The sequence below is a fragment of the Cryptomeria japonica genome, chromosome 7, assembly GCF_030272615.1.
Source record: "Cryptomeria japonica chromosome 7, Sugi_1.0, whole genome shotgun sequence".
Taxonomy (NCBI): Eukaryota; Viridiplantae; Streptophyta; class Pinopsida; order Cupressales; family Cupressaceae; genus Cryptomeria; species Cryptomeria japonica.
The window spans coordinates 666264406-666290935 of record NC_081411.1 but is presented as its reverse complement, the minus strand read 5'-3'; the positions used below and the strand labels follow the sequence as shown (position 1 = coordinate 666290935).

Below are 26530 nucleotides of genomic sequence, written 5' to 3'. Positions count from 1 at the left end.
CTCCTTAGCCTGTGGAACCTTGTTGTCATCGAATGCTAAATCCATAAATGATAAAGCCTCATATCCATACAAAGCTCTGAAGGGTGACATGCCAATGGACATGTGATAGGTGGTATCGTAGCAATACTCACCAAGATAGAGCCACCTCACCCAAACACGTTGTTGTCTCGATACATAGTTTCACAAGTAGCCTTCAACCCACTTGTTAACTATTTTTGTATGCCTACCAATTTGAACAACTCTTGCCAAAACATACTCATAAATCTACTATCTCTATCACTTATAATTGTTTTGGGCAATCCGTGCAATCTGAAGATCTCCCTGAAAAATCATTTTGCAATCTACAACGTTGAGGAGTCAGTAGGGACAGCAAGGAAGTGTGTATATTTAGTAAGTTGGTCAACTACCACAAAGATACAATCTTTCCTCTGCACACGTGGTAGCCCTGTGATAAAATCCATTGATATCCCTTCTCATTTCTTCTCAGGAATCGGCAAATGTTGTAAAAGACCTACAGGAAATGTGTCTTCCGACTTGTTTTGCTGGCAAGTCAAACATTCTCTAACATGTTGGAGCACATCATCATTCAAAACTTTCTAGGTAAACCTCTCACGAATTTGGCAATAGCTTTTGTAGAAACCTGGGTGTCCTGCCATAGGTGAATCATGTAGTGCCTCCAATATTTTCTTCTTGAATTTGGAACCAGGTACAAGATAGATTCTATTTTTAGAATAGATAATGTCATCCATCACTGCATATTTGTCAACCTGCACCTTACCATCAATAAAATCAAAAGCAAAAGGATTCTTTGAATACTCAACCAATAACTGTGTCTTCTAGTCAGTTGCGATCTCTGTAAGGGAACAAAGAGTGGGTTTCCTAGAGAGAGCATCTGCAACAACATTTTTCTTTCCTTTTACATACTGCACATCAAAATCGTAAGCTTGAATCTTGCTTACCCATTTTTGTTGCCACTCATTCAAATCCTTCTGCTCTAGGAAATACTTGAGACTGTTATGATCTGTTCGCACTATGAAACGAGTCCCAACCAAGTACTGCCTGAACTTAGCTATTGCATGCATGATCGCTAGCATCTCCTTGTCATATGTGGAATAAAGTCTCTCATTGTCCCTCAAGTTTTTGCTCTCATAAGTAATCGAATGCTTGTTTTGCATTAGCACTACACTACTTCCCTGCCCCGATGCATCACTCCAAAACAAATGGCTGCATGAAATCCAGTAATGCCAACACTGGACACAAACTCATAACATCCTTAAGCTTGTCAAAAGCTAACTGTGCACTTTCTGACCATGAGAACGCACCCTTCTTAGTCAAGTCAATCAGTGGAGAAGCTAACTGTGAAAACCTACACACAAACCTTTTGTAATATGAACATATCCCCAAGAAACCTCTCAACTCATATATTTTTTTAGGTGGTGGCCAGTCTAAGATTGCTTGAATCTTCTCTTGATGCACTTTCACACCATTAGTGCCAATGATATGTCCCAGATACAAGATCTTTGTCAACCTAAATTCACACTTAGAGGCTTTTGCATAAAGTGACTGTACCTCCATAATACCCAATACCACGTCCAAATGTTGCAAATGGTCTGTGAATCAGGATGTTATCGAAGAAGACCAAAACAAATTTCCTCAACTGCTCCCGAAACACATGATTCATACAAGACTAAAATGTTGCTGGTGCATTTGTGAGTCCAAATGACATGACTAGGAATTCAAAATGCTCGTAATGACATCGGAAGGCAGTTTTGGGAATATCCTCTTCTCTAACTCGTATCTAATGATAACTAGAGCGCAAATCTATTTTGGAGAAGTACACAGCCCTGTGTAGTTCATCGATCCTGGGTATGGGATACCTGTTTTTTATGGTCTTCTTATTTAATGCCCTGTAATCTATACACATGTGCATCATCCCATCCTTCTTTTTAACCAAAACTACCGATGAGGCAAATGGGCTCGAACTGAGCCTGATATGTCTCATACTAAGAAGCTCTTTGATTGTCTTCTCAATCTCCTTAAAGTGACATGGATGTCGATAAGGTGTGGTGATCATGGGCTTTGAGCCCTCTTCCAACTCAATCACATGTTCAAATCCTCTGTCAAGTGGTCAATCGGGAGGTATATCTCCAAAAACTACACTATGATTATCCAACATTGTCTATATGTCCACATGCTACTCCGATTTTCCGTTGGAGGCTGATTTAGAAGAAACAAAGCACTGTGCTATCCAATCTACATCACTATGTCCGATAAGGGCCTCCATCCTTCTAGCTAACACCACCCTAGGTCCACCATCTATCATTGCCTTAAGTATTGTCTTTTTCTCATTTTACATAAACTCCAGCTGCATTTGTTTGAAGTCTTGAACATAACGTTTAAGTGACCCCAACCACTCCAATCCCAACACAACATCTATGTTACTGAGATTAATCACATAGAAGTTCCATGTCAACGTATAGTCACCAAATTGTATGTTGAGTTGGGGAATTACCTTGGTGCAAATCAGCAGGAAACCATCAGCCACTATGACGCTAAATCTTGGAAACTCCTCAACCTAAAGCCCACACCTCATTAACAATCCTTTGTCAATGAAGTTATGTGTGGCTCCACTATCAACCAAACAAACCATCCTCTGTCCCCTAAGAACACCCTTCAACCTGAAAGGTCTTCTACGGGGAACTCCAGATAAGGTAACAATACGCGGAATTTCCTTAACCGCAAAGTCCTCCACCTATATCTATGGTAGGTCTCCCTGATTTGAAACCTCATTAGTGCTATGATCTTGTTCTTCATGTTCTTCATCCTTAGAAATCACCTCAATCAGATGCACCTTGCCTTTACCAAGGCAACGATGGCTAGGCTCCCATGGTTCTTTGCAGTTAAAACGTAACGTCTTCCTGCGAAGTTCATTCCTGGACTCCTGATCTGATTTTGGTGGGAAGTTTCTTTGTGGTTTGGAATTCTTTTGCTTTGACTGAGAACCACTAAAGAACTTATGCGGTAGGAAGGGAGGTGTGGTCTCTAGATCCAATGCTAGACCAATGGCATCGTGTAATGTGCTAGGCTTGTGAGCTTTCACCAACTCACGCAATATATCACTTAGGCCCTCAACAAATAGCATTGTAACACACTTTTCAGACATATCGGGAACCATAACTACAATTTTCTTAAATTCGTTGATGTATGTCTCAACATGACCGGTTTGCTTAAGCAGTGCCAACTCCCTATAATAGACTTCCACATCTTTTCTGTCAAACCGGGCAATCAATTTGTTAACAAATTCATCATTAGAATGAATTAGTGCATGATCCCAGGAAACTAGCCCATGATGCCACCAGTCATACGCTACTCCTAAATGCATTGTGGAAAATTGAATGGCCTTATCTTCTTCCATCGGTTTGAGTGACAGGAAGGTGTGAAGTTTGTGTACCCAAGATCTAGCACTCACCTGTCCACTACCATCAAAAGTGGGTAAAGGGATTTTATTTAGTGCATCTTTATATTTAGCTGGTTGAGCACCAAGTCTACCCTGTCCTCTAGGCCTTCCATCTTGTCTGTTCATACGATATCTAGCCTTGTCCTTTCGTTGATCCATGAACTGATTCAAGTTCATTAATGCTCTAACATGTTCCAGAAGTGTCATGTAATCAGCATATGCAGCTATCACATCATTTGTTATATGGGTTTCTACCTCTAGTTACTCTGGGATTGTCTCTTCTTCATTTTGTCTAGGCAAGAAGGTAGGACGTAGGGGTCTATCTGAATGTGTAGTTGTTGTCCTAATAGCATTAGACCCTACTTTGTCCTAGTTTTCATGTCTACTATTGGCCCAACTGGGTACAATACTCGATCTACTGGACCTAGAACGATCCATCCTCAACTGACCCATAGCAGTGATCATTCGATCTTGGAATTGTTGCATCATTTGTTGCTGCTAATGAGCAAAGGCTATCAAAAACTGATCCATTTGATTGATTAAATTTCTAGGTGGTGATCCATTTCTTCTCTCACCCCTTTCACCTTCACCTAGTCGGATTTTTGATTCCTCCTGATGCCCGGAACCTACTTCTGGTGTTATATTTGTGCATAGAATTTCTTTATTCTAATATGCAACCACCCAATTCACCAGGAAGCTAACATGCAAATGCTTTCCCGCAAAAGCTGGCAGGAAAGGTGGCTCTGATACCACTAAAATATTCTAACTAGCGTTTAACAACTTAAGCTACACAATCATCCTTGAATATGAAATAAGAAGAATTCAAGTAGCGTTTATTTATTCAAACATATAGTAGACTGAAATAAGATGGACAGCAGTAGATGTTTATTAACTAGTAACCAGAATTGTCAACTCAAAATTTTGATTACATGTATTCAATATTTCTTTTCTTTTCTACTCATTCCAGAGTGTAGAAGGATTTCCTGTTGTGATGATTGATTCAAGCTTGTTGCAGACCTGTAGCTAATGCTTTTTGGCTTCAAGCAATTCACTTAGACTACGAATATTTATTGCAAGACTATGCTATGACAGGCAAGGCCTATGGCGAATTTATGTTATTTCTGAACCTTGTTGAAGCTAGTCGCCTACCGAAACCCTTTCTAATTACCCCCTATCCAAATTATTTTTGCCTTTAATCGCCAAAAGAATCATCTACCAACAAAAGTGATAGGAGTGATTGATGCTTTCAATGTTGGAGATGACCTCGAGAAAAGCTTATGGGTTTTCGTCCAGAAGACATGCCTTCACAGGGGTTGCGTCCTGAGAAGAGGGGGCATTGATTTCGATTTGCAGAGCAAGATAATAATAATCAACATCAGAATGATGGGGCCCAAATCCATGATATCCCTCTTTAAATAATAGCTTCAACAAAAGTAATTGATCCATCTAGAATCTTCCTTAAAAGACTTAGACGTCTTATCCAAAGTTGTGTAAAATATTAAATTGACCCCCCATAATGATTCGCCTAGGTGAAACAACTTAATAACTTGAAATGGCCCCAACTTAAGTGACATGGATGAGTTATAATTTTTTATTTCCAATCATAAGCTTTTGGGGGTATAAATTAATTTAATCTTGCATTCCCTTATTTAATTCATTAATCCTAGTCTGGGGAATGTTGCAAGCCAGAATTTGACTTCATGTAGTCTGTCACTAAAGAGGGGACATTACAAGCATTGTGACCAGTGCTAGAGAATGGGGAGACCAAATTCATCTACACAGATGCCTCTTTAGCCACAGATTTCATTAAAGCCATTTGAGAAGTGGGGAATCGATTTTGTGGGTCCAATAGATCTACCATCTAAAGGGAACTACTATATTTTGGTATGCACTGACTTTGTCATTAAATGGGCAAAAGTCAAGGCACTTCCAGTAACTCATGAGGAAAATTTGCAGATTTCTTGTTCAAACACATTTTGCAGCAGTTTGGAGCACCAAGTATCCTTGATTTTTTTATCAAGGACCTTAGTTTATGTTTGTGATGCTCTAGGCATTCCATTAGCAATATCAGGTTCCACATAGGAAGTCATCTCCTTATCATTCACAATTGAATGGTCAAGTTGAAGTTACTAACAGGGAGTTGGACAATATTATCACAAAATAGTGTCAACAAGAAGATCAGATTGGGCAGATAGATTAATTGAAGCAGTATGGGCTTATAACACCACATGGAAGACCAAAACTGGATTCACACCGTATAGATTTGGTATGTTGGAAGACTCTAGTATTTCCTATAGAATTTGAGATCAAGACATTGAGAATAGCTCAGAAAGTGGGAACAGATTTATGAGAAGCTCAAAAGAACATAATTATGCACATGAATAAATTAGATGAAATGAGATTAGAAGCATTTCATCACAGAGAGTTGATTCAAAAGAAAAGGAAATTATTGCATGATAAAAATGTCAGCAATAGACAGTTTGTTGTTAGAGATTGGGCATTATTGTCTAATTCAAGGTTCCAAGAATTCAAAAGAAAATTACACACTCGATCGGTTGGGCCATATGAAGTTTGTAAAGTCTTTAATAATGGTGTTGTGCAAATAAGTCTGATTGTTGGAAAAAGAAGACAATGTTGGTAAATGACCATTGACTTAATTTGTATCATAAACCAACATCTAAAGAAAAGTTTACACTAGAAATCCAATTTTGAGTAGAGCATTTTACCCTGGAGGATCTTTCCTCCCTTGGTAAAATTTTTACTCCCTAAACCTTATCAAGTAGAAGAGTAATAAAGAAGGTAGATTGAAAACTAGAAATGGTGGTCTACCTTCCCAAAAAAGGGGTGGGTTTGATTAAAAACTACTAGTGGCAGTCAATCCTTGGGGTGAGATGAAAACCAAAAATGGCGGTTCATACTTGAAGAGTAGGTTGAAAACAAATAATTGGCAGCCTCTCTTTTCGATCAATTAAGCTTTCAATCACTCCAAATAGCTCTTAACAGAATAAACCTTTCTCAAGGATTGAAGGAAAATCAGCTCCAAGCGACTCCTGGAAGCTCTTGGTGTTTACTTTGGATCCAATACCTCTAGGTAGCTCTAGACACAAGTTCAAAGAGTTAACTTTGGTTGAGCCTATTTTAAAGAAAACTCCAAGTCCAACTGGGATGCTCCACAAGCCAAAAACATGAATGCTCTCCAAGTGGCTCCTGACACATGGCGTCAATATTTTAGATCAACTTTGGCTAGCTCCAAGCATGATCATGAAGGGTAAACATTTATTGAGGTGTTATTTTCTAAATTTTATTTCATTTATTATAGTGGTAAGTTTAAGGAGGAGTCTTAGTAATTATGTTTTAAAAGTGACAACTATCACTCAAATATCAAAATAAGAACAAGTGGCAAGAGGAAATAATTGTGAAATGACAAGTTTCGCTTGGTAAAGAGTGAGTTGGCACCTTTAATAAAAAAAGTGATGATTGTGAAGTCTATCATCATTGTTGAAACAAAGATTTTGAAAGATTTGAAGGAGCATTGTACTATTCTATCATCATCATTTCATTGCCAAATCAACAAGTGACAACGAGGGTACTTTGAAGGAAATTTAGAGGCGAGCTGAAATGACAAAGTACAAGATAACTGGACACAGAAATAAATGCTCGCACAAATTGAAGTTAAATTGCATTCATTCCAAGTACTATGAATTTTATGGCAAATATGTGTATATTGTGTCAAATCTATTGTGCTTTCTTAATCAAGAAACTTTCTTATTTTGTCCATATAGTCTTCGAACCAGAAGGTAGCATTTTTCCTTTTGCAAACAAAGAAGCTATGGGTTATAAAAGAAAATCAAAATCAGAAGATTTCAGTTTAGATCCAAAGACTTTAAGGTTATTGAGAGTTGGTTGGTTGAATTTAGTACAATAGTATGAAGGTTATGACCTAGAAATTGTAGAAGAATTTTTGCATAAACAACATATAAATATAACATCAATGGGAGAAGATAGCATTGATGTCTCTGTATAAGTGAAAAGTGAACTCTTCAAAATTTTGAATGAGGGAGTCTATAATAACGAGACAAAGTAATTTTGATGAGCCCATTGATGTCTTCCATGTGCCACCATAACCTAAACCAGTCATCGTAAGACAAAAAGAAAAAACTAAGGGGATAAACAAGGCAACTCTACAAGAGCCTTAGTAAACGACAGTTATGTGGCTAATGAAGTTTTTCATATGAGAAGGTCAGTAAGGAACGATATTGGGCCCAAGGTTGTGTCTCATCACTCATGTTTGACATGGTAATACAAGACCAGAGATAAAGATAAACATGCCCGCATTTGTATTTTCTCAAATTAGTGCAATGGGAGCCAAATACAAGAGCAAAGGTGAACCCATAAGCCACCATAGTTTCATTAACTTAATTGTTAAACACCATTTTCTCAAAAAACTAAATGATCAAGAAAAATGGGTTCAATTTCTATTGAGGAAAGGACATGTTAAGCTTGTCACACCAAAAACCCCTAGGGCAAAAAGAGTTAAAAAGGAGAAAAGGGAATCTTTGGTTCTTGTTAATAAGGAAAAGTGAAGCCCTAAGGTTAGAAATTAAGAGGAAGAAGATGAGCTTGTTTTACAAATCCCATCTTTAAGTGATTCTCTTTCCCCTGGTTCACATTTTGTATAAGTTATGGATGAGGAAATGAAAGAAATGGGGGGAAAAGAAGAAGAAGCTGCATAGATTTTGGCAAGTTTTATTTTCTTTAGGCTGCCCACATCCCCTGTTTCACTAGTACATACATCTTCACTTCCTATGTCGAATCAAGAAAACCCTCCATCACCTCCTACAGAAGAGCCTTTTTTAAGAAGAGAAGGTAAATACCCTGTTGATTGGGAAGAAGAAGAAGATGGTGATTGGATTAAAGCCAAATAGATAAAGAAGAGGAAGATCAACTATAATATGCAGTCATGCTCTCATGGTTGGAACAAGAGATGGAAGAACAAAGGATAAAATTATCTTTGTATGAACAATCTATGAAGCAGAAGGAGGATGAGATAGCTAAGGCAAAAGGAGAACATGATGAATTGCTTCGGATAAAGGAGGAAGAAATTGCCCAAGCTATGGCACAAAGTGAAGAAATGAGGCAGAGATATAATGAAGAGATGAAAAATGTGTCAAGGCAATTGGCTCAAACTAATGAAGCTCTATCCCAAACTAGTCAACAAGCATACAAGAATGTGGAGGAGAGAGATAAATTGACAAAAGAATTGATTAAAGCCAAAGAACTTGTTGTTAGACCTCCTCCTAGGACCAATAATCATGAAGCTTCCACGTCTTTAACCCCACCAAGATATTTGTCCTTAGTTGCTCTTAGATAGAAACAAGAAGTTGCTTTGTTAAGAGTTGAACTACAGGCGACTAAGAAAGAATAAGAAGAAGTTGAGCACAGGGTGGAGGAGGTCCTGGAGATAGCCTTTCTTTAGTAGCCACTAGGAACCCTTTTAGTATGTATTATTTATTTTTGAGAGAATGGTTTCTTAATAAAAATTGAATCAATTAGTATTGAAAAGGCCTCTGGATTTTGAAAGTGACATGGAGTTCATTGATAACTTTGTACATAGTGATCTCACCATTCAAAATTAGTTATGTGAGTTTTTCCAACATGGTTTTTTAATGGGTCACTATCCATAATCATTATTGAATATCTATGTGGGTAAACTTCATATTAGGTCATTTGTCTCTTTTCTATAGAATCAAATTGAATGGTCAACTTGATTACGAGAATATAGAGAAGCACAAAACAAGTTAGGGTTACTAATGAGGGATGAATGGCCCAAAACAAAAAGCTATGAAAGAGAGTTTAAAGTTATAGCTCAATTTGAAAGACTTGCTACAATATATAGATGAAACTTTCAAGCTAATGTTGACTGCTACAAAGATAATGAATTAGAATTGGTGAGAAAAGCTCCCCAAGCCTATATTGAAAGGTACAACTCCATACCTTTACCATTGAGAAGAAGGGAGCCTATCTCTCCAGCTAATGTCAACTGAAGTCTTAGAAGGGTAAGGACTATTATTTTGCTCATAGAAGAATATAGGGAGAAATGGATTTGACTGAAATTTAGACCACCCCTTGTTATCATGCCAACCCTAAGGGTGAATGCACCAAATCGGCTACCAAACAATGTACTTGAATCATGGTTTGAAAGGGTACAAAAACACTTGGGTTATATTGCACCCAAATAGTATGTAGAAAGCATGCAACAAAGAGTTGATTTGGTCATATGGATGGAACAAACAAATAGAGATCTTTTAGATCCTCAACCATGGGAACCTAGTTGACAACAAGAGGGAGAGGGATGATGGGGCATATATAATGCCACTTTAATTTTATGTTTTAACAAAATACTTCTTCTATACCTTGATATTTTGATGATATTCGCCACTTAGGAACTAATGATTTTGATAACTTCTTTTTCTTATTTGATCTAATTATGAAATATTTTAGAAATGATAAACCTGATGTAAATGGTTACTTTTTGAATGATTATCTTGCTAATTAATGGATACATGTTTTATTTTAAATCAATTATGCATTCAATTCTTTGTGGAGTTTGAATGTAGGTAGTTCCTATTTTGCCTCCCAAAATCTTAGTTTAAAATGCCTATTAATGAACATTGTTGGAAAGCCGGATGCAACTCCAAACTTCTAATGATGTGGACCAACTTTCCATTTCCCACACATGAAGTAATCCCTTGTTTAAATGATTCTTTTGATCTCTTACAAATGTTTTGAATGTCTCCAAGTGCATATTGCACCTTCATTTCGATCTTATAGTCAGACTCGGTTCTTCTGAGTCTTATCATAGTTGAATTTATTGTTTCAGTTTCAAATGAGGTCAATATATTTGATCTATTAGTTCTTTAGGCTACTTGATCTATCTCAGAAATTTTGAATTCAGTTTGTAGTTTTCCCTCTTTGTTGAGAACTTTGTAATTTGCCCCTCTTGGGGGCCATTTGAATGAAAATTTGAAGCTTCTGATCCAGTAGAGGTAGTTTATAGATCTCTCCAAGAGGAAGAGCGAGGCCCTCTCAACTGAAGAGAGGTGATCTTTGTGTTGTTATTTGTGTTGACTAGTTTATTTTCATGTTCATTAAGTTCGGTAGAATTGTTTCTCTCTTTCATTTGCATCAAGGATTGTTGGTTAGATTGTGATAGATTGTTTCAAGATTTAGTAGTTTCCATAATTGTAATCATAATTTCAATCCAATAGAGTTGGTCATTGTTTCGATTATTGAATAATCAAAAAATCAATGTGATGGTTAACCCTGGTCAAAATTTGAATTCATGCTATAAGGATGGAGTCTCTTTTCATTTTGTATTGTGTGATTTTTTCTACAACAATAGTTTAGAATTTCTTTTTTGCAAAAGTAGTTAGGTTCTTTCATTTCTACAAGGGTAATTAGGAATCCATTTCTGCAATTGTAGTGTAAGTTTGATTTCTCCAAACAAATTAATATTCAATTCTTTGCAAGTGTGTTAGTAATCTCCATCATTTTGAGTATGAGTTCAAGATTGGGAAAGTGTAGTCATTGTGGTAATCAAATTCTTTAAGTAGGATTTAGATTTGAACATAACTTAGGATTGATAAGAGAGTTTCATGTAAGAACTAAAAACCACTTTGAGTAGCTTCGGGCTGAATCCATATTCAAAATCGCAACAAAAGGAAACCCCCCCAGATACCATATTCCTACTGCAGACATCTTTAGACACCCTCTAGCTGACAATTTAATGATTATGTGAGGATGGTAATGTGTCTGACAATGATCACATCCATCACAATCCATTTATACTCCAAACCTCACATGCTCCCACCATTCTACATTATGTAAATTTACTTTTTGCAACCACGAGTTTCTTCATATCTCAACCAACCCATGAAATCCCTGCAATCCCAATCCTACCTTGGCATCCCCCAAAACCCTGCATACTTCGACCAACCTCAACCACAATCCTACTTTCAACAACCTCATTTCCAATTATATCCATCACCAACTCCTAACAACCTATACTTTGACCAACCAAGCTCGAAAATAGCAACTCCACAAACATCTCCATCTCATCTCGATCAAGAGTGGAACCAATACAGATTGTACTAACATATTTACAAGTGGGAAGCTCAAATAAATCTTTCAAGTTTGAAGAAATATACCCCTTTTCCATTTGATAGATTTGCAAAAATAGTAATCGCGTCTAATGGGAATCTGAATGCCTACCTTCATCCTTTCCCGACATCTTTTATTTACCTCTACCACTTGTCAACATATTTCAATGAGGACAAATTTGTCTTCAACATATTTAGGTGGTTTGTATGGAAGTCCATTGAATCCTCCAAGTTTGATGTAGGTGAATCTTTCAAATTGGATGAAATGACTTCCATAGGCATTTACTACTTCAATGGCCTCAAGGGAGATTCTCAAACCCATATCCCCTTGTATCTCTCTTGCCAATTTCATTGTGAATGCATTATTCACTATTCTAAATCTCTTGTAGTTGTTTTCCAGATGAAGTTGACTATAATTTAGTCATAAATTTGAACCATGTCATCATGTACTTCTATTGGACATAGACCTGGAGAATTTGTTCAATGGGAAACCGATTATTATTGAGTGCAATTAATCACTAATAAGTTGTACCCAATCTAAAACTTGTTCACTAGTAATGATTATCTAGATGAAGAAATACATCCACCTTTTGAAATCATGGACATTTTCATTACTCTTCAGCCTATGCTAGAGAACTATTATATCCGAGTTCTCTTTTTCGAAATGAGATCTATGAAGTCTTTTTGGCAAGTGGGATTTACCCTTCTTGGGAGTGGGACATTTTTGTAATGACCCTTCTTTTCATTGAAACCCTGATGAGAGGAGAAAATCAAAATTTGCATGTCTCCCTCTCTAGTATACACAAGCATGAACAGAAGGTCTCTACATTCGCAATGATTAACAATTTATTGTCACTCATCCTTATCTCTTTAGTTTTTGGGTCACAATGATTTACACACTCAATTACTAGGTATGTGCATTGCACAACCACTAGAAATTTGACAACTTGTAACATACCACTTTATATCATCCTCTACGCTATAGGGGGTCTATCTTCTTTGCTAATCATTTCCTAAAAATCATTCAAGTTGGCGTTCCCTAATTTTGTGTCTATAATTTTTGCAAGGAACTAGATAGGCTAGATAAATGTTCATAACCAAATACTTATACTTCATGGTGACCAAAATTAAGTGAAATATTTGTGTTCAAGAGGTGCTCTTAACATAATTTTGGAAATATAGAAGCCACAATTTCTTCCTTAGAATTGATTTAAAAACACTTTTCTAAATTACTTTCAAATACACGGTGAGTCGAGAGAGAAATTTCACTGTAGCTTTAAATGATTTAAGTTTTTTACCTCAATCTTCTTCCTACGAACTCTTCACAATCTTGCCCTTTCATTCTCTCTAAAATTGTATTTGAATGCTCATTGAAATGAGACCTTTTGATGATTTAGTCTCCTTATATGTATTTGCATTTAATGCCTTGATGTATCAGAGTATAATGCAGAGCTTTAAATATGAGCATGTATGAGCTTTTCCTTCAAACAATACTTAGCACCACTAATTTGGAAATAACGGATTGATATAGTCAATCGACATGTTAGTAGGTTTTGAAAACCTTATCTAGCTCTGAAAGTGGTTTCAAAACCGCTTTTCATGTCCAAATCTCAATATTGCAAGTCTTTAAGGATTCTCATTATAAAGTTAAGAAACTTTCAAAGTTGTGAGTTTTACATCAGGCCCCAACAAGGTTTTCAAAACCTTGTTGAGCTCTAATGACAGTTATGAAAATGTGCCCAAAGACCAATAGCAAAAGAGAGAAGTACACTTTGAGTCTTTTTAAAAAACTATTTTTGTCAAAACTTTAAAGGTTTCAAGAATCCTATTGATTTCCAACATAGGTTTCAAAACCACTGAAAATAGCTGAAATAAAAGGGACAACACACAATTTTTAAGTGTAAAATGACTTTGTTGGGATTAAATGAAGTTTTCAAAACCTTTTTGAGAGTTGACTAAGGTTTTGACACCTTAGGAATACATGCTTCCATAAACCAAGAAAACTTAAGCATGACTAGCAAAGACAAAGGCAACAACTCTATAATAATAAAAAATTCGTTGATAGGAAAAATGCGATACTTCCTCAATATGTCAAGGATGCATTGGCTAATGACATATTAGAAGGCCAACTACAATACAACAAGTACAAGGTGGTGGAGGAGCTCATTCTCTACAAAGACATGATATATCTCATCCAAAAACCAAAAATTAAACGATTTGAAGGGCATACCATGACACTCCATTAGCACCCGTCATTAAGGTTATTATTAAAAATACAAGTGAGGGAAAGATTCTCTTGGAAAGGCCTTAAAGGGGATGTTTTGAAGCGTATTAGGGAATGTATGGTTTATCAAAGAAACTAGATAGAGAAAACATTTCCAACCGATTTGTTACAACCCTTACCAATACCAAATAAAAAATGGGAGAGTATTTCCATGGACTTCATCACAAGGCTTTCAAAAGTACAAGGAAATGATTGCATATTTGCAGTAGTACATAGACTAAGTATGCTTTGTTACAACCCTTACAAATAACAAATCAAAAATGGGATATCTCAATGGACTTCATCACAAGGATCCTGAAATTACAAGGAAAGGATTGTATATTTATGGTAGTAAATAGACTAATTATGTTCATTTTAATGGCATATCTTCTGAATATAAAGTGCCACAAGTAGCTGATCTCTTCTTTAAAGAAATCTTTAAACTACAAGGACTACCTAGAAACATCATAAGTGACAGATAGTAAATTCCTCAGTTTAATTTGGCAAGAACTCTTAACTTGTCCAAAATAGAATTTACCCCAAGCATTAGCTACCACCCACATACATATGGGCAAACTAAAATTGTAAATAAGTGGCTTTAAGGGCATTTGTGGAACCATGACACATTGCAACAAACAACATGGGTGAAATGGTTGCATCTTGAAGAATATTGCTACAATTCTACCCATTGTATGTCAATAAGAATGACTCCCTTCAAGGCATTATATGGTAATGAGACTATATCATTTGGTGATTTGATTCTTACAAATAGCACAGTCCTTGGAGCATGAGACTTGGTGCAATAGAGTGTGGATATCTTAACCACACTCAAAGAAAACTTATGACATGCCTAGAATCAACAAAAGATGCATGTTGATTGTCAAAGATTTGAAAAAACATTTGATGTTGGAGACTTGGTTTTCCTAGGTTACAACCTATAACAATCCTTTCTCAAGAGAAGTGCAGAGAAACTCAAGCCACAATTCTATGGACCTTATAAGATTATAAGGAGGATCGATGAAATTGCTTATGAATTGGAATTACTAGCAAATAGTCGAATTCATAATGTCTTTCACGTATCTTGCCTTAAGAAGGTGCTAGGTCAACATATTACACCATGTCCAAGGTTACCCCCATTGGATGACAAGGAAAAAATAATTTTGGAACCTAAGCCATCATCAATATGAAAAAAAAAGGTTAAGAAATAAAGTTATTGAGGAATATTTGGTTAAATGGAAGAATCGGCCTATGGAGCATGCCACTTGGGAAGGAGCGGAAATTTTTTATCATCCCAATTAAAATTGTTTGAGGACAAGCAATCTTGGGAAAGGCAGACTATCATACCCCTACCAAAGAGGCTAACAGATCACAATGACTGGAAGATTAAAAAATTGTGTCCATGTCATATGCAATTATTTAAATAAGGAAGTGACACTAGCAATATAAAATAGCACTGGCACATTAGCTTAAGTAAAAATAAATTATTAATCTCAAAAGGTAGCAATGAAGGGTGGTGACTCATTTCTTGTGAAGAATAGTGACTCTTTCAATAAATGGATAGAAAAAGTAAATCATTTCTGTGAGATTTTGCCAAGATCAAGAGCTCAATGAAATGTACAAAATAAAGACAATATAGGACAAAAATAAACTGTATTCTCATCAATAGAAAATGATCAATATCAAAATTACATACAATGTAGATGAGCTTGCTTATATAAGCAAGGCTAAGAATATGTGAGCACACAAACATGACATGTGGCTCAATAAGAAACAAGGGTAGGTAGGAAATAGGTGCAGGTAGGTAGGAGAAATAATATAATAGTCCACATGAGGTGGATCACCCACTGAATGTGGAGTGTAACAACAAGATCAACACCATAAAAGGTGGAATTTCTCCTACACACACTATCCCAATGTGGCACAAACACCTAAGTGTCTCATACCCAAACTACTATGAAATGCATTTCCTAAGTAAACTTAAGTAAAGTGTAATAATATCCATGATGGATAATTATTTACACCAACAATTTCATTGAGAAGATCATCAATTTTGGAACAGATATTATGACTGTCTACCAATGAACTGCAGCCAAGAGGACGAAAACCCTCCAAGGTAAATTAAAATTTTTAACGACAAGCCCCTTAAATTCTCTTAGCAAGTTAAGTACAAAAACCTCTAATTCAGGCAGACCTGAAAGCACTTTCAAAGTATCCATACATGAGGAAATCATCACCTAGTTTGAAGGAGAAATATAACAGAAAATCAAAGATATTGACTTTTTTCAATATGTCAAAAATTATTAATCTGAATATTATAATAATCCATAATTTTAGACAAAGCCGTTATCATTTTGAGTAAGGATTAGTGTTTTAGGGCAAAAAATAGAAATGTTCTAGAAAGGGACATTACAAATCATTGATGAAGAACATGCTTTCTAATGAGCTAATAGTTCCTATTCAAAATTTCATTAGAAGAGAGAATATTTATCACTATGCTTTTACAAGTATTTCTAAAATTTAGAACTACTTCCCAACTGCCCATAACAATTCCATTATTTTTCATTACGTCAAATGTGCCTAGTCTATTAGTGGGAAAGAGCGAGTACCATAATGATGATCCAGGTTTGAGCAGGCATTCTCCCTAGTTAATGTGCATGCAATAAGGCAGGCCTTATCAGAGAGGCTAAATACAAGTCCTAGGCAAATTTCAGATTAAAAAAAACCTCATTAATGGCATCAGTACTCATTTAGAGGAAGAGAAACCCCTTGAATGTAGCATCTAAGCCAAATTTCAGCAAAAGGAAATCCTCAGATATTGTATCTAACCAAAAGGTGTCCTTAGCTTGAGGTGTGTAAACACCTAAATATTTCCCTAGTATACCCTTATCCTAATCAACCAAATAATGCATCACCTAGCTAAATCCCCTTCACCTTATGTGTCTACAATGAATTACCAGATGATCAGTGAGTTTGTAATTTACCTATAAATATAAAAAATGACTTCGGGATGCAAAAAGTGGCAAACATAAGCCAAAGAAAATAAAACTGGGGGCTGGGTACTACTTCTAGGTTTTTGAGCTTTGAAGTATCCTGTGTTCACACATTTTTATTTACATGGTTGAGATTTGAAGCTAGAAAAGTTGAATAACGGCACCAAATATTACCAACATATTAACTGCCATAACTAGCCAAAGCTAACTAATGGAGTGGTTTGGAAAGAACCTTACATGGGCTGAACCTACATGCAATAACTCCTAAACAAAAATTACTAAATTAAGTTTGTGTGTGTGTGTGTGTGTGTGTGTGTGTGTGTGTGTGTGTGTGTGAGAGAGAGAGAGAGAGAGAGATCCCAATAATAGATATGCCATTGAGATGCATACAATATTAGACAGCTAACATGCAAATGCAAAGCATTCTGAAGGAAGAACTCTAAATGATCATACTGTTCTAGATATAGAATTATTTTAACTGCAGGCATTGTCCTATGATACAAGTAGCAGCTTTAAATTTATTTCTAGCAGTACTGATAGAGAAGCTTCCACGTTGTGGGACAGATGCTTAGATTTGCAACAGATATGGTGTGTGATATACAAGCTCATACAATCTTGTTAAAGCCCATTTATGTGCTAAAATTGGCATAGACATTAAATCTTACCCGAGCAAAAAGGATGCACCTGTGCCAACATCTATACTGTTCGAATATATTCAAGAGCAGGAGCATGCAAAAGTAGATGCCCTTAAATCAAGTCATCATGCTACAAAAGTTGGGCAGAAAAATTGACTGGATAAAAACTTGTGTTCCATGGGGACACATCCCCATCCCCAATTGCATTTTGGGTATGGCGGGGCAGCATGAAAAATCCCCTAGCCATCCCCACAAATCTTCGAAATCTTTAATATTGGTTCTAAAATGTGTTGCAGAAATAGGAAACACTGTGAGAATGTTTGGCCATACCCAAGATGGCCGAGGAACATTTGGTATGTCTCTCAACCATCTTGGGGATGGCCAGATATCCCCAATAGCAAAGCAATTTTTTATGATGTTTAAAAGAAAAATCATTCATAACATTAAAAAAAGGCTGGTAAATATATCATGACAGCACTATAACAGCAGGTAACAGCAGCAGTAAATATATCATGACATCAATATAACAGTAAAATAAATTAATCATGACAGAAGTGACAGCAACAACAGCAGTATAACAGCAATAAATATATCAGGATTCAGATTCATATCTAATGATATATAACTATTATCCAAATGCTCATCACCAGCCACAAATTCTGTCAGTTTCATTATTTCTTCAAGCAACAAGGACTTTCTTGTAGTAGATTTCCGGATAAGATCGTGTGCAAGTTTTTAGATCAACGTTTCGGATCACACTCCGTGATCCATCATTAACAAGGACTTCTTTATTTGCTGTCATCGCATTAGAAATTTCAAGCAAATAAATGTATGGAAAATTCTTCCCTTGCCCATGATATCAAAAATACCTCCAAATAGAAATATCACAAGGCCGAAATGGAGCTGCTGCGACGGGCGGAGGTTTTGGCTAGGGCTAAGAGGCCCTAGCAGTCTGATTTTCTGCTGTGCTCTCTCTCAGACTTGGCATAGTGCGGGTTATTTGGGGTGTGCAGGGTGTGCATGGTATTTTTCATGGGCTTTAGGGTGCTTTTTTGTGGTTTGATGCTGTGGTTTGGTGGTTTCAAGGGAGCAGATCGGTGGTTTTGTGTGCACCCTATGCGGGGTTCAATTTCTATTTTATGTGCCTATTTCTTGTCCATGCATCTACAGGATGACTTTTGAGCAGAATTAGGGCATAGGGCATAGGGTTTTTGGGCTTTATGTTCTTCATTGAAGGCTATGCATGGCAATGCCTAGAGGCTCCTTGATAAAGAAAAATCTCCCTTTCAGAGATGTTGTGATAGGGGGAATTTCGTCCCAAATCATGCATGAAAATCCAATCCTTGCTTTGAATAATACTGTCATCGGAGAAAGCTCTTCACAAATGGAAGTTTTCGGGCTGTGAAGGTGAATTGTTGTCTTGCAAGGAGCGAAAATAAGCTCATTCTTGTGATTCAACCCGATTCTACTGAGGACATCAATCATTTGACTGATCATGCCTTGATTTGCAAGTTCATAGGGATTTAGGTTTCACTACCTTTCTTGGAATCGTAGGCCTGTTGCACATGGAATCTGGTAGGGGAAATGGAGGTGATGCTGGCTGCCAATAGTTATTTTTTCGTGGTTTTTTTAGGCATATCAAACAGAAATAACGCTTTTGAAGGGGGGCCTTATTTTTATGATCAAGTTGGGCTCTTCATTAAGCTGTGGCATGTTGGATTTAACACTACAGAGGAACTTCCGTCGAGGGTTCCAGTTTGGGTGGAGCTTCCGTGGTTCTCACTGGATTTTTGGAGAAATGAATTTTCCACTTGGTTGCATTGTTGCTTGGCAAGCTAGTGGACAAAAAGGTAATCATTTATGCCCGTGTTTGTATTGAAATTGATTTATGTGATGTCCCCTACTGAGAACAGCAATACAGGTTCAATCTGCCTGTAAATTATTACAAGAGTAAATCAGAATAACAAGAAAAACACCTTACTTAGAACACAATTAATATCATTCAAAGACAATTACATGAGGTCAATATATTAACTTAGACAGCAGATTAAACAAATGATTAACATTATTATTTATATAACCTAATGATTACCATTATTAGTGACAGGTTTTGTTCATTTTAGTTAGTAAAGAACTGTTGTGGAATTTCCCAACCATACATAATGGTCCAGAAGCAGTCATATGCCCTCCTGGCCAGAAGGCGTGGATCCCTCCTTTTTGTTTATCATCATCTTTAACTCAGAGGGTTAGAACATGTCATAGGTGGCCATACTATGCCAAACCCAATCCCAGGGGCAGTCACTTGCCTCCCTGGGCTACTGACATAACTCAGTAGTTAACTTCCTGGATGGGCCCTACATATCCCCATATCCCTCTGAATTATTGATTGAGAATTAACAGTGATATTCATTAATTCGTTCATTATAGTTTGATTTACCAGATTTCATTATTCATACAGTAAATTACTATTGTTTATCTAACAGTGTGAGTTAATACAAGAGATAATCTTACAAAAAAACAGAAGCGTTCAGGAACAGGCATAAATTGATTAACTAAGGAATACATGAAATGTACAGTATTATTGTAATTAGCTATTACTCAATGTTATTTGGAGTTTATTGTTTCACATAATGTTTGACCCTGTCCAATTCTAATTAAGCGTGATTCTTTGACCATTAAGTGTATGCATATTTAGTATCGTAATTTGGAGTAAATTTATTCCTTTGAACTAGAATATTTGCAGGTTATAATTTCGATATTTATGCTTAGTAACCCATCTTCAGATAATCTGACTTATGCAAACGTACTCAGGATTTTTAATATTCTAGATTTTGCAGAGACTAAGCATTACATAGATAACCCCAATTAGATAATTAAAGATCTTCTTACTGAAACAAAGAACCTCCTGAATTACCCGTATTTTCTTGTATTAAAACCCATTCACAATAATATCGTATTATGCTGGTCTTAATAGGATTTCGAGTTACAAACTTCATGTCATAGTTAAGCGTAATTCTTATATAGTTCTGAGTATGCGATCATACCTGATTATTGCCGGGTATGCTTTCCGACTTATATCTTTTCTTCTTTTTTTTTGCCTCCCGTGTCCTAAAAAAACGCCTGATCTCATTATACTTACGGCCATTGATAAGGAGTCACGTCTTAGGAGAGACATGACTTGTATTCTGAATCACGTCTCTTTGATTTGGGTCGCAACCATTAGACGATGTGCACGCCCAATGCACCCCTTTGTCAAATACACTTAATGAACTTATTAGATACATTCATAAAATAGCCACCACGATTTGATACATGATTTATATGAATTGAACATTTAACCATTAAATAATTAATAATTGATTTCATTTAATAATTAATTAATTATTATTTAGTGTTTTAGGATACTATTAACAGAAACATATATTCTCATTAATATCAGAAAATTAGGATATACACCATTATATGTAACGATGTCTAATACATTCATTCGGATTGCTTGTCCTCAAGCAATTTGAGTTGAGGGTGATTAAAAATTTCCTCTCCTTCCCAAGTAGCATCTTCTTTTGGCAATCCCTTCCACTTAATCAGAAATTCCAGTATGGTTTTATTCCGTAATCTTTTTCCCTCATATTCAAAACAGTCTCGGGTTCCAAAACAAGTTTACCTTCCTCATCCAAAGGGGGTAACTCTATGCAAGGAACAACCTGCTGTCCCAAGACTTTCTTAAGCCATGATACATGAAAGATGTTATGGATGTGGCTGTTTTCTGGAAGTTCTATCTCATAGGCTACCTCTCCAATTTTCCGCAGCACTTTGTAAGGCCCATAAAATCGTGGTTTGAGCTTTTCGGCACCAATGGACTTCAATGAAGACTATCTATAAGGCTGGAGCCGCAAGAAAACCAAGTCCCCTTCCTCAAAGGTTCTTTCTTTTCAATTCCTATCAGCATTAAATTTTTGTTGATTCTGAGCATGTTGCAAGTTATTTTTGAGAGAATTTAGAATATCAATATTTTGTTGCATAAAATCTTTAGCTCCCGGTACTCGGCTTTCTTGTACAGCTAATCCACCAAAAGCCATAGCATCATATTCGTAGAGAGCCTTAAAGGGGCTCATACCAATAGACATATGATGGGTTGTATTGTAACAATACTCCCCTAGGTGTAGCCACCTAATCCAGGCATTCTGCTGATTTGTTACATAATTTTGCAAATATCCCTCCAACCACTTATTGACTATTTCTTTCTGCCTATCTGTCTGAGGATGATAACTGGTGTTGGGGGTAAGGTTTGTACCCGCTAACCTAAACAATTCCTGTCAAAACTGGCTAAGGAAGCGGCTATCACGATCACTGACAATATTCCTTGGTAACCCATGCAAACGAAATACTTCTTTAAAGAACACTTCTGCCACTTGGTGTGCTTTGAACTCAGTAGATATTGCAAAGAAATGTGCATATTTGGTTAGTCGATCCACCACTACATATATGCAATCTTTACCTTGAACCTTGGGTAGGCCTGTAATGAAATCCATGGAAATACTTTCCCACTTTTGATTGGGTATGGGCAGTGGTTGAAGGAGCCCTGTCGGGTGTGTTTGTTCATCTTTATTTTTCTGACGAGTTAGATATTCCTGAACATGACTTAAAACATCTCCCTTGAGTCCCTTCCATGAGAATTTTTCTCTTATTTGTTTGTATGTTTTATAATATCCCTGATGACCTACAAAGGGGTTATCATGATACTCCATAATTGTGTCCTTGAATTTGGAATTGGCTGCAAGGAAAATTCTAACCTTATAGAAGATCAATTCTTCCATCACCTTGTAATCCTCATTTGGCTGGTTCCCTTCCATTATTTCAATGGTGAAGGAATCTTTGGCATATTCCACTGTGATTTGGGACTTCCAATCCCCTGTGATGCTAGTTAAAGAATTTAGGTAGGACCATCTGGACAAGGCATCTACTACCACATTGCTTGATCCCTTTATATATTCTATATCAAAATCATATGCCTGAATTTTGCTCACCCACTTTTGTTGGCAATCATTAAGGTCTTTTTAGTTCATAAAAAATCTGAGACTATTGTGATCAGTCTTTATATTGAATTTACCCCCAACTAAGTACTGTCTAAATTTTGCAAGTGCGTACATAATAGCCAACATTTCCTTATCATAGACGGAATAATGTTTCTCTTTTTCTGATAGTTTACGGCTTTCAAAGGCTATAGGGTGCTTGTTTTGTATGAGAACTGCCCCTATTCCGTCGCCCGAAGCATCACATTGTAATTCAAAGGGTTGTGTGAAATCTAGAATTGCTAGAACTGGGCATGAGCTCATAGCCTCCTTAAGTTTTTCAAAGACTTGCTGTGATACTTCACTGCAGAAAAAGGCTCCTTTCTTTGTCAAATCAGTGAAGTGCTGCTATCTTGGAGAATCCCTTAACAAATCTCCTGTAATAACTGCACAACCCTACAAATCCTCTTAATTGGATCAAACTCTTTGGTTTTGGCCACTCTTTGATGGCTTTGATTTTTTCTTCATTAACACTGACTCCCTGGGAGTTAATTTTGTGACCAAGGTAAAGAATTTCCTCCAAGCCAAATTCACATTTGATGGCTTTGATTTTTTCTTCATTAACACTGACTCCCTGGGAGTTAATTTTGTGACCAAGGTAAAGAATTTCCTCCAAGCCAAATTCACATTTGAAGGCTTTAGCATACAATGATTATGATTCAAGAATACTTAGTACCTCATCAATATGCTTAAGGTGTTCTCCCATGTTCTACTGTAGATGAGGAGGTCATCAAAAAACACAAGTAAGCATTTCCTTAGGAGTTTCTGAAAAGTGTGGTTCATGCACGATTGAAATGTTGTCGGGGCATTAGTGAGGCCAAAAGGTCACACCAAGAATTGAAAATGCCCATAGTGACAACGAAAAGCAGTTTTTGGCACATCCTCTTTCCTCGTCCTTATTTGATGATAACCTGACCTTAAGTCAATTTTTGAGAAATATTTGACACCGTGAAGTTCATCAAGCAGTTCATCAATTCGGGGAATAGGGTACCTATTCTTTATAGTTATTTTATTCAAGGCACTATAATCCACACACATTCTCATTGTCCCATCCTTCTTTTTTACCAATACTACTGAAGAGGCAAACGGACTTGAACTTGGCTGTACATGACCCATTTCTAATAGTTCTTTGATGGGTTTCTCAATTTCCTCCTTAAATTTATGAGGATGTCTATAAGGTTTGGTAATTACTGGCTTAGCACCTTCTTCTAACTCAATTGAGTGTTCAAAACCCCGGTTGGGAGGAAGTCCTGCTGGAATGTCTTCAAAGACCTTTTGTGTTTCCTTAAAATTGGTTCGATGTCAATATGAACTGCCTTGTCATGTGGCGTTGATTGATCCAATATTAGACATCGAGCAATCCATTCCCCTTGCCTATGTCTAAGAATTTTTTCCATTTTCTTACACGTTACTATTTTGGCTGCTCCATCCAGTAGACCCTTTAGTGTGACCTCCCTTCCATTGTGCTGAAAACAAATTTCCATGTTTGGGAGATCCATAATGAAACGACCTAATGAGTGGATCCATGGTCTACCTAAAATGACATCATTGTCAAGGGTCACCACATAGAAATCTCCCTTAATTGTGTGATTTCCATTGTTGAGCTCCATTTGTGGGATAAGCTGACTGTAAGGGGCTATGAACACATTGGCTAATGCTACTTCGAATCCTTCAAATTCTTGAGTCTTTAATTTCCTCCGTGCCACTAATTCTTTGCTGATAAAATTGTGGGATGCCCCACTATCCACCAAGGCAATTACCCTTTTCCCTAGAAGGGTGCCCTTAAACATGAGTGATCTATGCTCGGAGTTTTGTGAGATAGTTGCTAGAATAACAGCCTCAGCACTTTCACATTTTTGCCCTCTTTATGGGATTTCCTTCCGTATCATCAACCATCTCTTGTTCTAGACGGTGTGCTTGGGCCCTTTTACATTTATGATTACTTGACTAGGGTTCCTTACACTTAAAGCATAGATTCTTCTTCCTCAGTTCATCACGGTATTTCTGAAACTTTTCATTTTTACAAGTATGACCTCTTTCCCATGGTTCTTTACAGTACTGGCAAGGCCTTTCATAGTGATATTCTTTCTTATCTATTTCCCCCATATGCTAATTTTTTGAAGAGGCATTAGATGAGGATATTTTAGGTTTTTCCTTAGACGAAGAGGTGTCAAACTTCCTTGCTTTCAGAATTGCCTCCTCTAGGTTGCTAGGAACCATGGCACTTACTATACTACGGATGGAATCTTTTAGCCCTTCCACAAAGAGGTAGGTGAGCCTCTCTTGTGAAATTTCAGGTACCATAACTGCTAATTTTGGAACTCAGTGGCAAAATCTTCCACAGACCCTTCTTGTTTTAACCTGGTTAACTCCTTAAAGTACCACCGTGGGTGCCTTTGGTCAAATCTTTTGATAATTTTCTGAGTGAATTCTTCATAGGAAGTGATGTTCTGGTGGCCTAAGGTGATGAGACCATGGTGCCACCAATCATGAGCAGCCCCTGTGAGATGTAAGACTGCAAATTTGATCGCACTTTCTTCCGTCATAGGGCTGAGGGAAAGGTAGGTATCAAGTTTTTGAACCGATGACTAGGCAAAGAATTTTCCTGATCCATAAAAGTTAGGGATAGTGATTTTACTTATTCTTTCCCTAAGGTCCTTTTCAAAGCATTTTTTCCTTTTTATTTGGGGAGCAGATCTCATCTTAGCTTCATGGTAATCTCTAAAAGATACATTTGCTTTTAGTTCAGGTTCTAAATTTGAATATGCTCTCACTATGTCAACTAAATTATCCAAAGGGGAAGTATTTTCTTCTTCCCCAAGTTCCTCCCTTAGTAAGAAGGATGGTTTTGTGGGTCTTGTGCTGGTACTGGAATTCCCCTGATTATTTTCAGAATGATGGGAGTTTGTGTCCCTTCCATTATTTTGGGTGGTTCTAGCAATATTATTGCATAGATTTTGGAGTGTTTGTAAGATCAACTGATTGGTTTTCTCATTTTGTTCCATGAATGTCCTAAAGTCATTGCTCAATTGGTCACCCATTTTACTGCCCCGTCTGTGCATTAATAATACCTACAGGTTGGCAGGAAATCCTGCTCTGATACCACTTGTGATGTCCCCTACTGAGAACAGCAATACAGATTCAATCTGCCTGTAAATTATTACAAGAGTAAGTCAGAATAACAAGAAAAACACCTTACTTAGAACACAATTAATATCATCCAAAGACAATACATGAGGTCAATATATTAACTTAGACAGCAGATTAAACAAATGATTAACATTATTATTTATATAACCTAATGATTACCATTATTAGTGACAAGTTTTATTCATTTTTGTTAGTAAAGAACTGTTGTGGAATTTCCCAACCATCCATAATGGTCCAGAAGCAGTCATATGCCCTCCTGGCCAAAAGGCGTGGGTCCTTCCTTTTTGTTTATCATCATCTTTAACTCAGAGGGTTAGGACATGTCAGGGGCGGCCATACTATGCCAAACCCAAGCCCAGGGGCAGTCACTTGCCTCCCTGGGCTACTGACATAACTCAGTAGTTAACTTCCTGGATGGGCCCTGCATATCCCCATATCCCTCTGAATTATTGATTGAGAATTAACAGTGATATTCATTAATTCGTTCATTATAGTTTGATTTACCAGATTTCATTATTCATACAGTAAATTACTATTGTTTATCTAACAGTGTGAGTTAATACAAGAGATAATCTTACAAAAAAACAGAAGCGTTCAGGAACAGGCATAAATTGATTAACTAAGGAATACATGAAATGTACAGTATTATTGTAATTAGCTATTACTCAATGTTATTTGGAGTTTATTGTTTCACATAATGTTTGACCCTGTCCAATTCTAATTAAGCGTGATTCTTTGACCATTAAGTGTATGCATATTTAGTATCGTAATTTGGAGTAAATTTATTCCTTTGAACTAGAATAT

At 36.7% G+C, this 26530-nt stretch overlaps 1 protein-coding gene and 1 long non-coding RNA gene across 3 annotated transcripts in view; both read right to left on the bottom strand.

Moving 5' to 3' along the window:
- Positions 1–1206: 1206 nt before the first annotated feature.
- LOC131045476 (uncharacterized mitochondrial protein AtMg00860-like) lies at positions 1207–1575 on the bottom strand. Its single transcript, XM_057979062.2, has one exon. It carries the CDS (start codon positions 1573–1575, stop codon positions 1207–1209), a length of 369 nt encoding a protein of 122 aa, XP_057835045.2.
- A 16442-nt stretch (positions 1576–18017) lies between these two features.
- The window catches only part of LOC131045474 (uncharacterized), a 53622-nt gene continuing 45109 nt past the window's right edge, over positions 18018–26530 (bottom strand). For both annotated transcript variants that reach the window (XR_009105814.2, XR_009105815.2), the window contains exon 2: positions 18018–19436. This is a non-coding gene — a long non-coding RNA (uncharacterized LOC131045474). The remainder of the gene's footprint in view (positions 19437–26530) is intronic.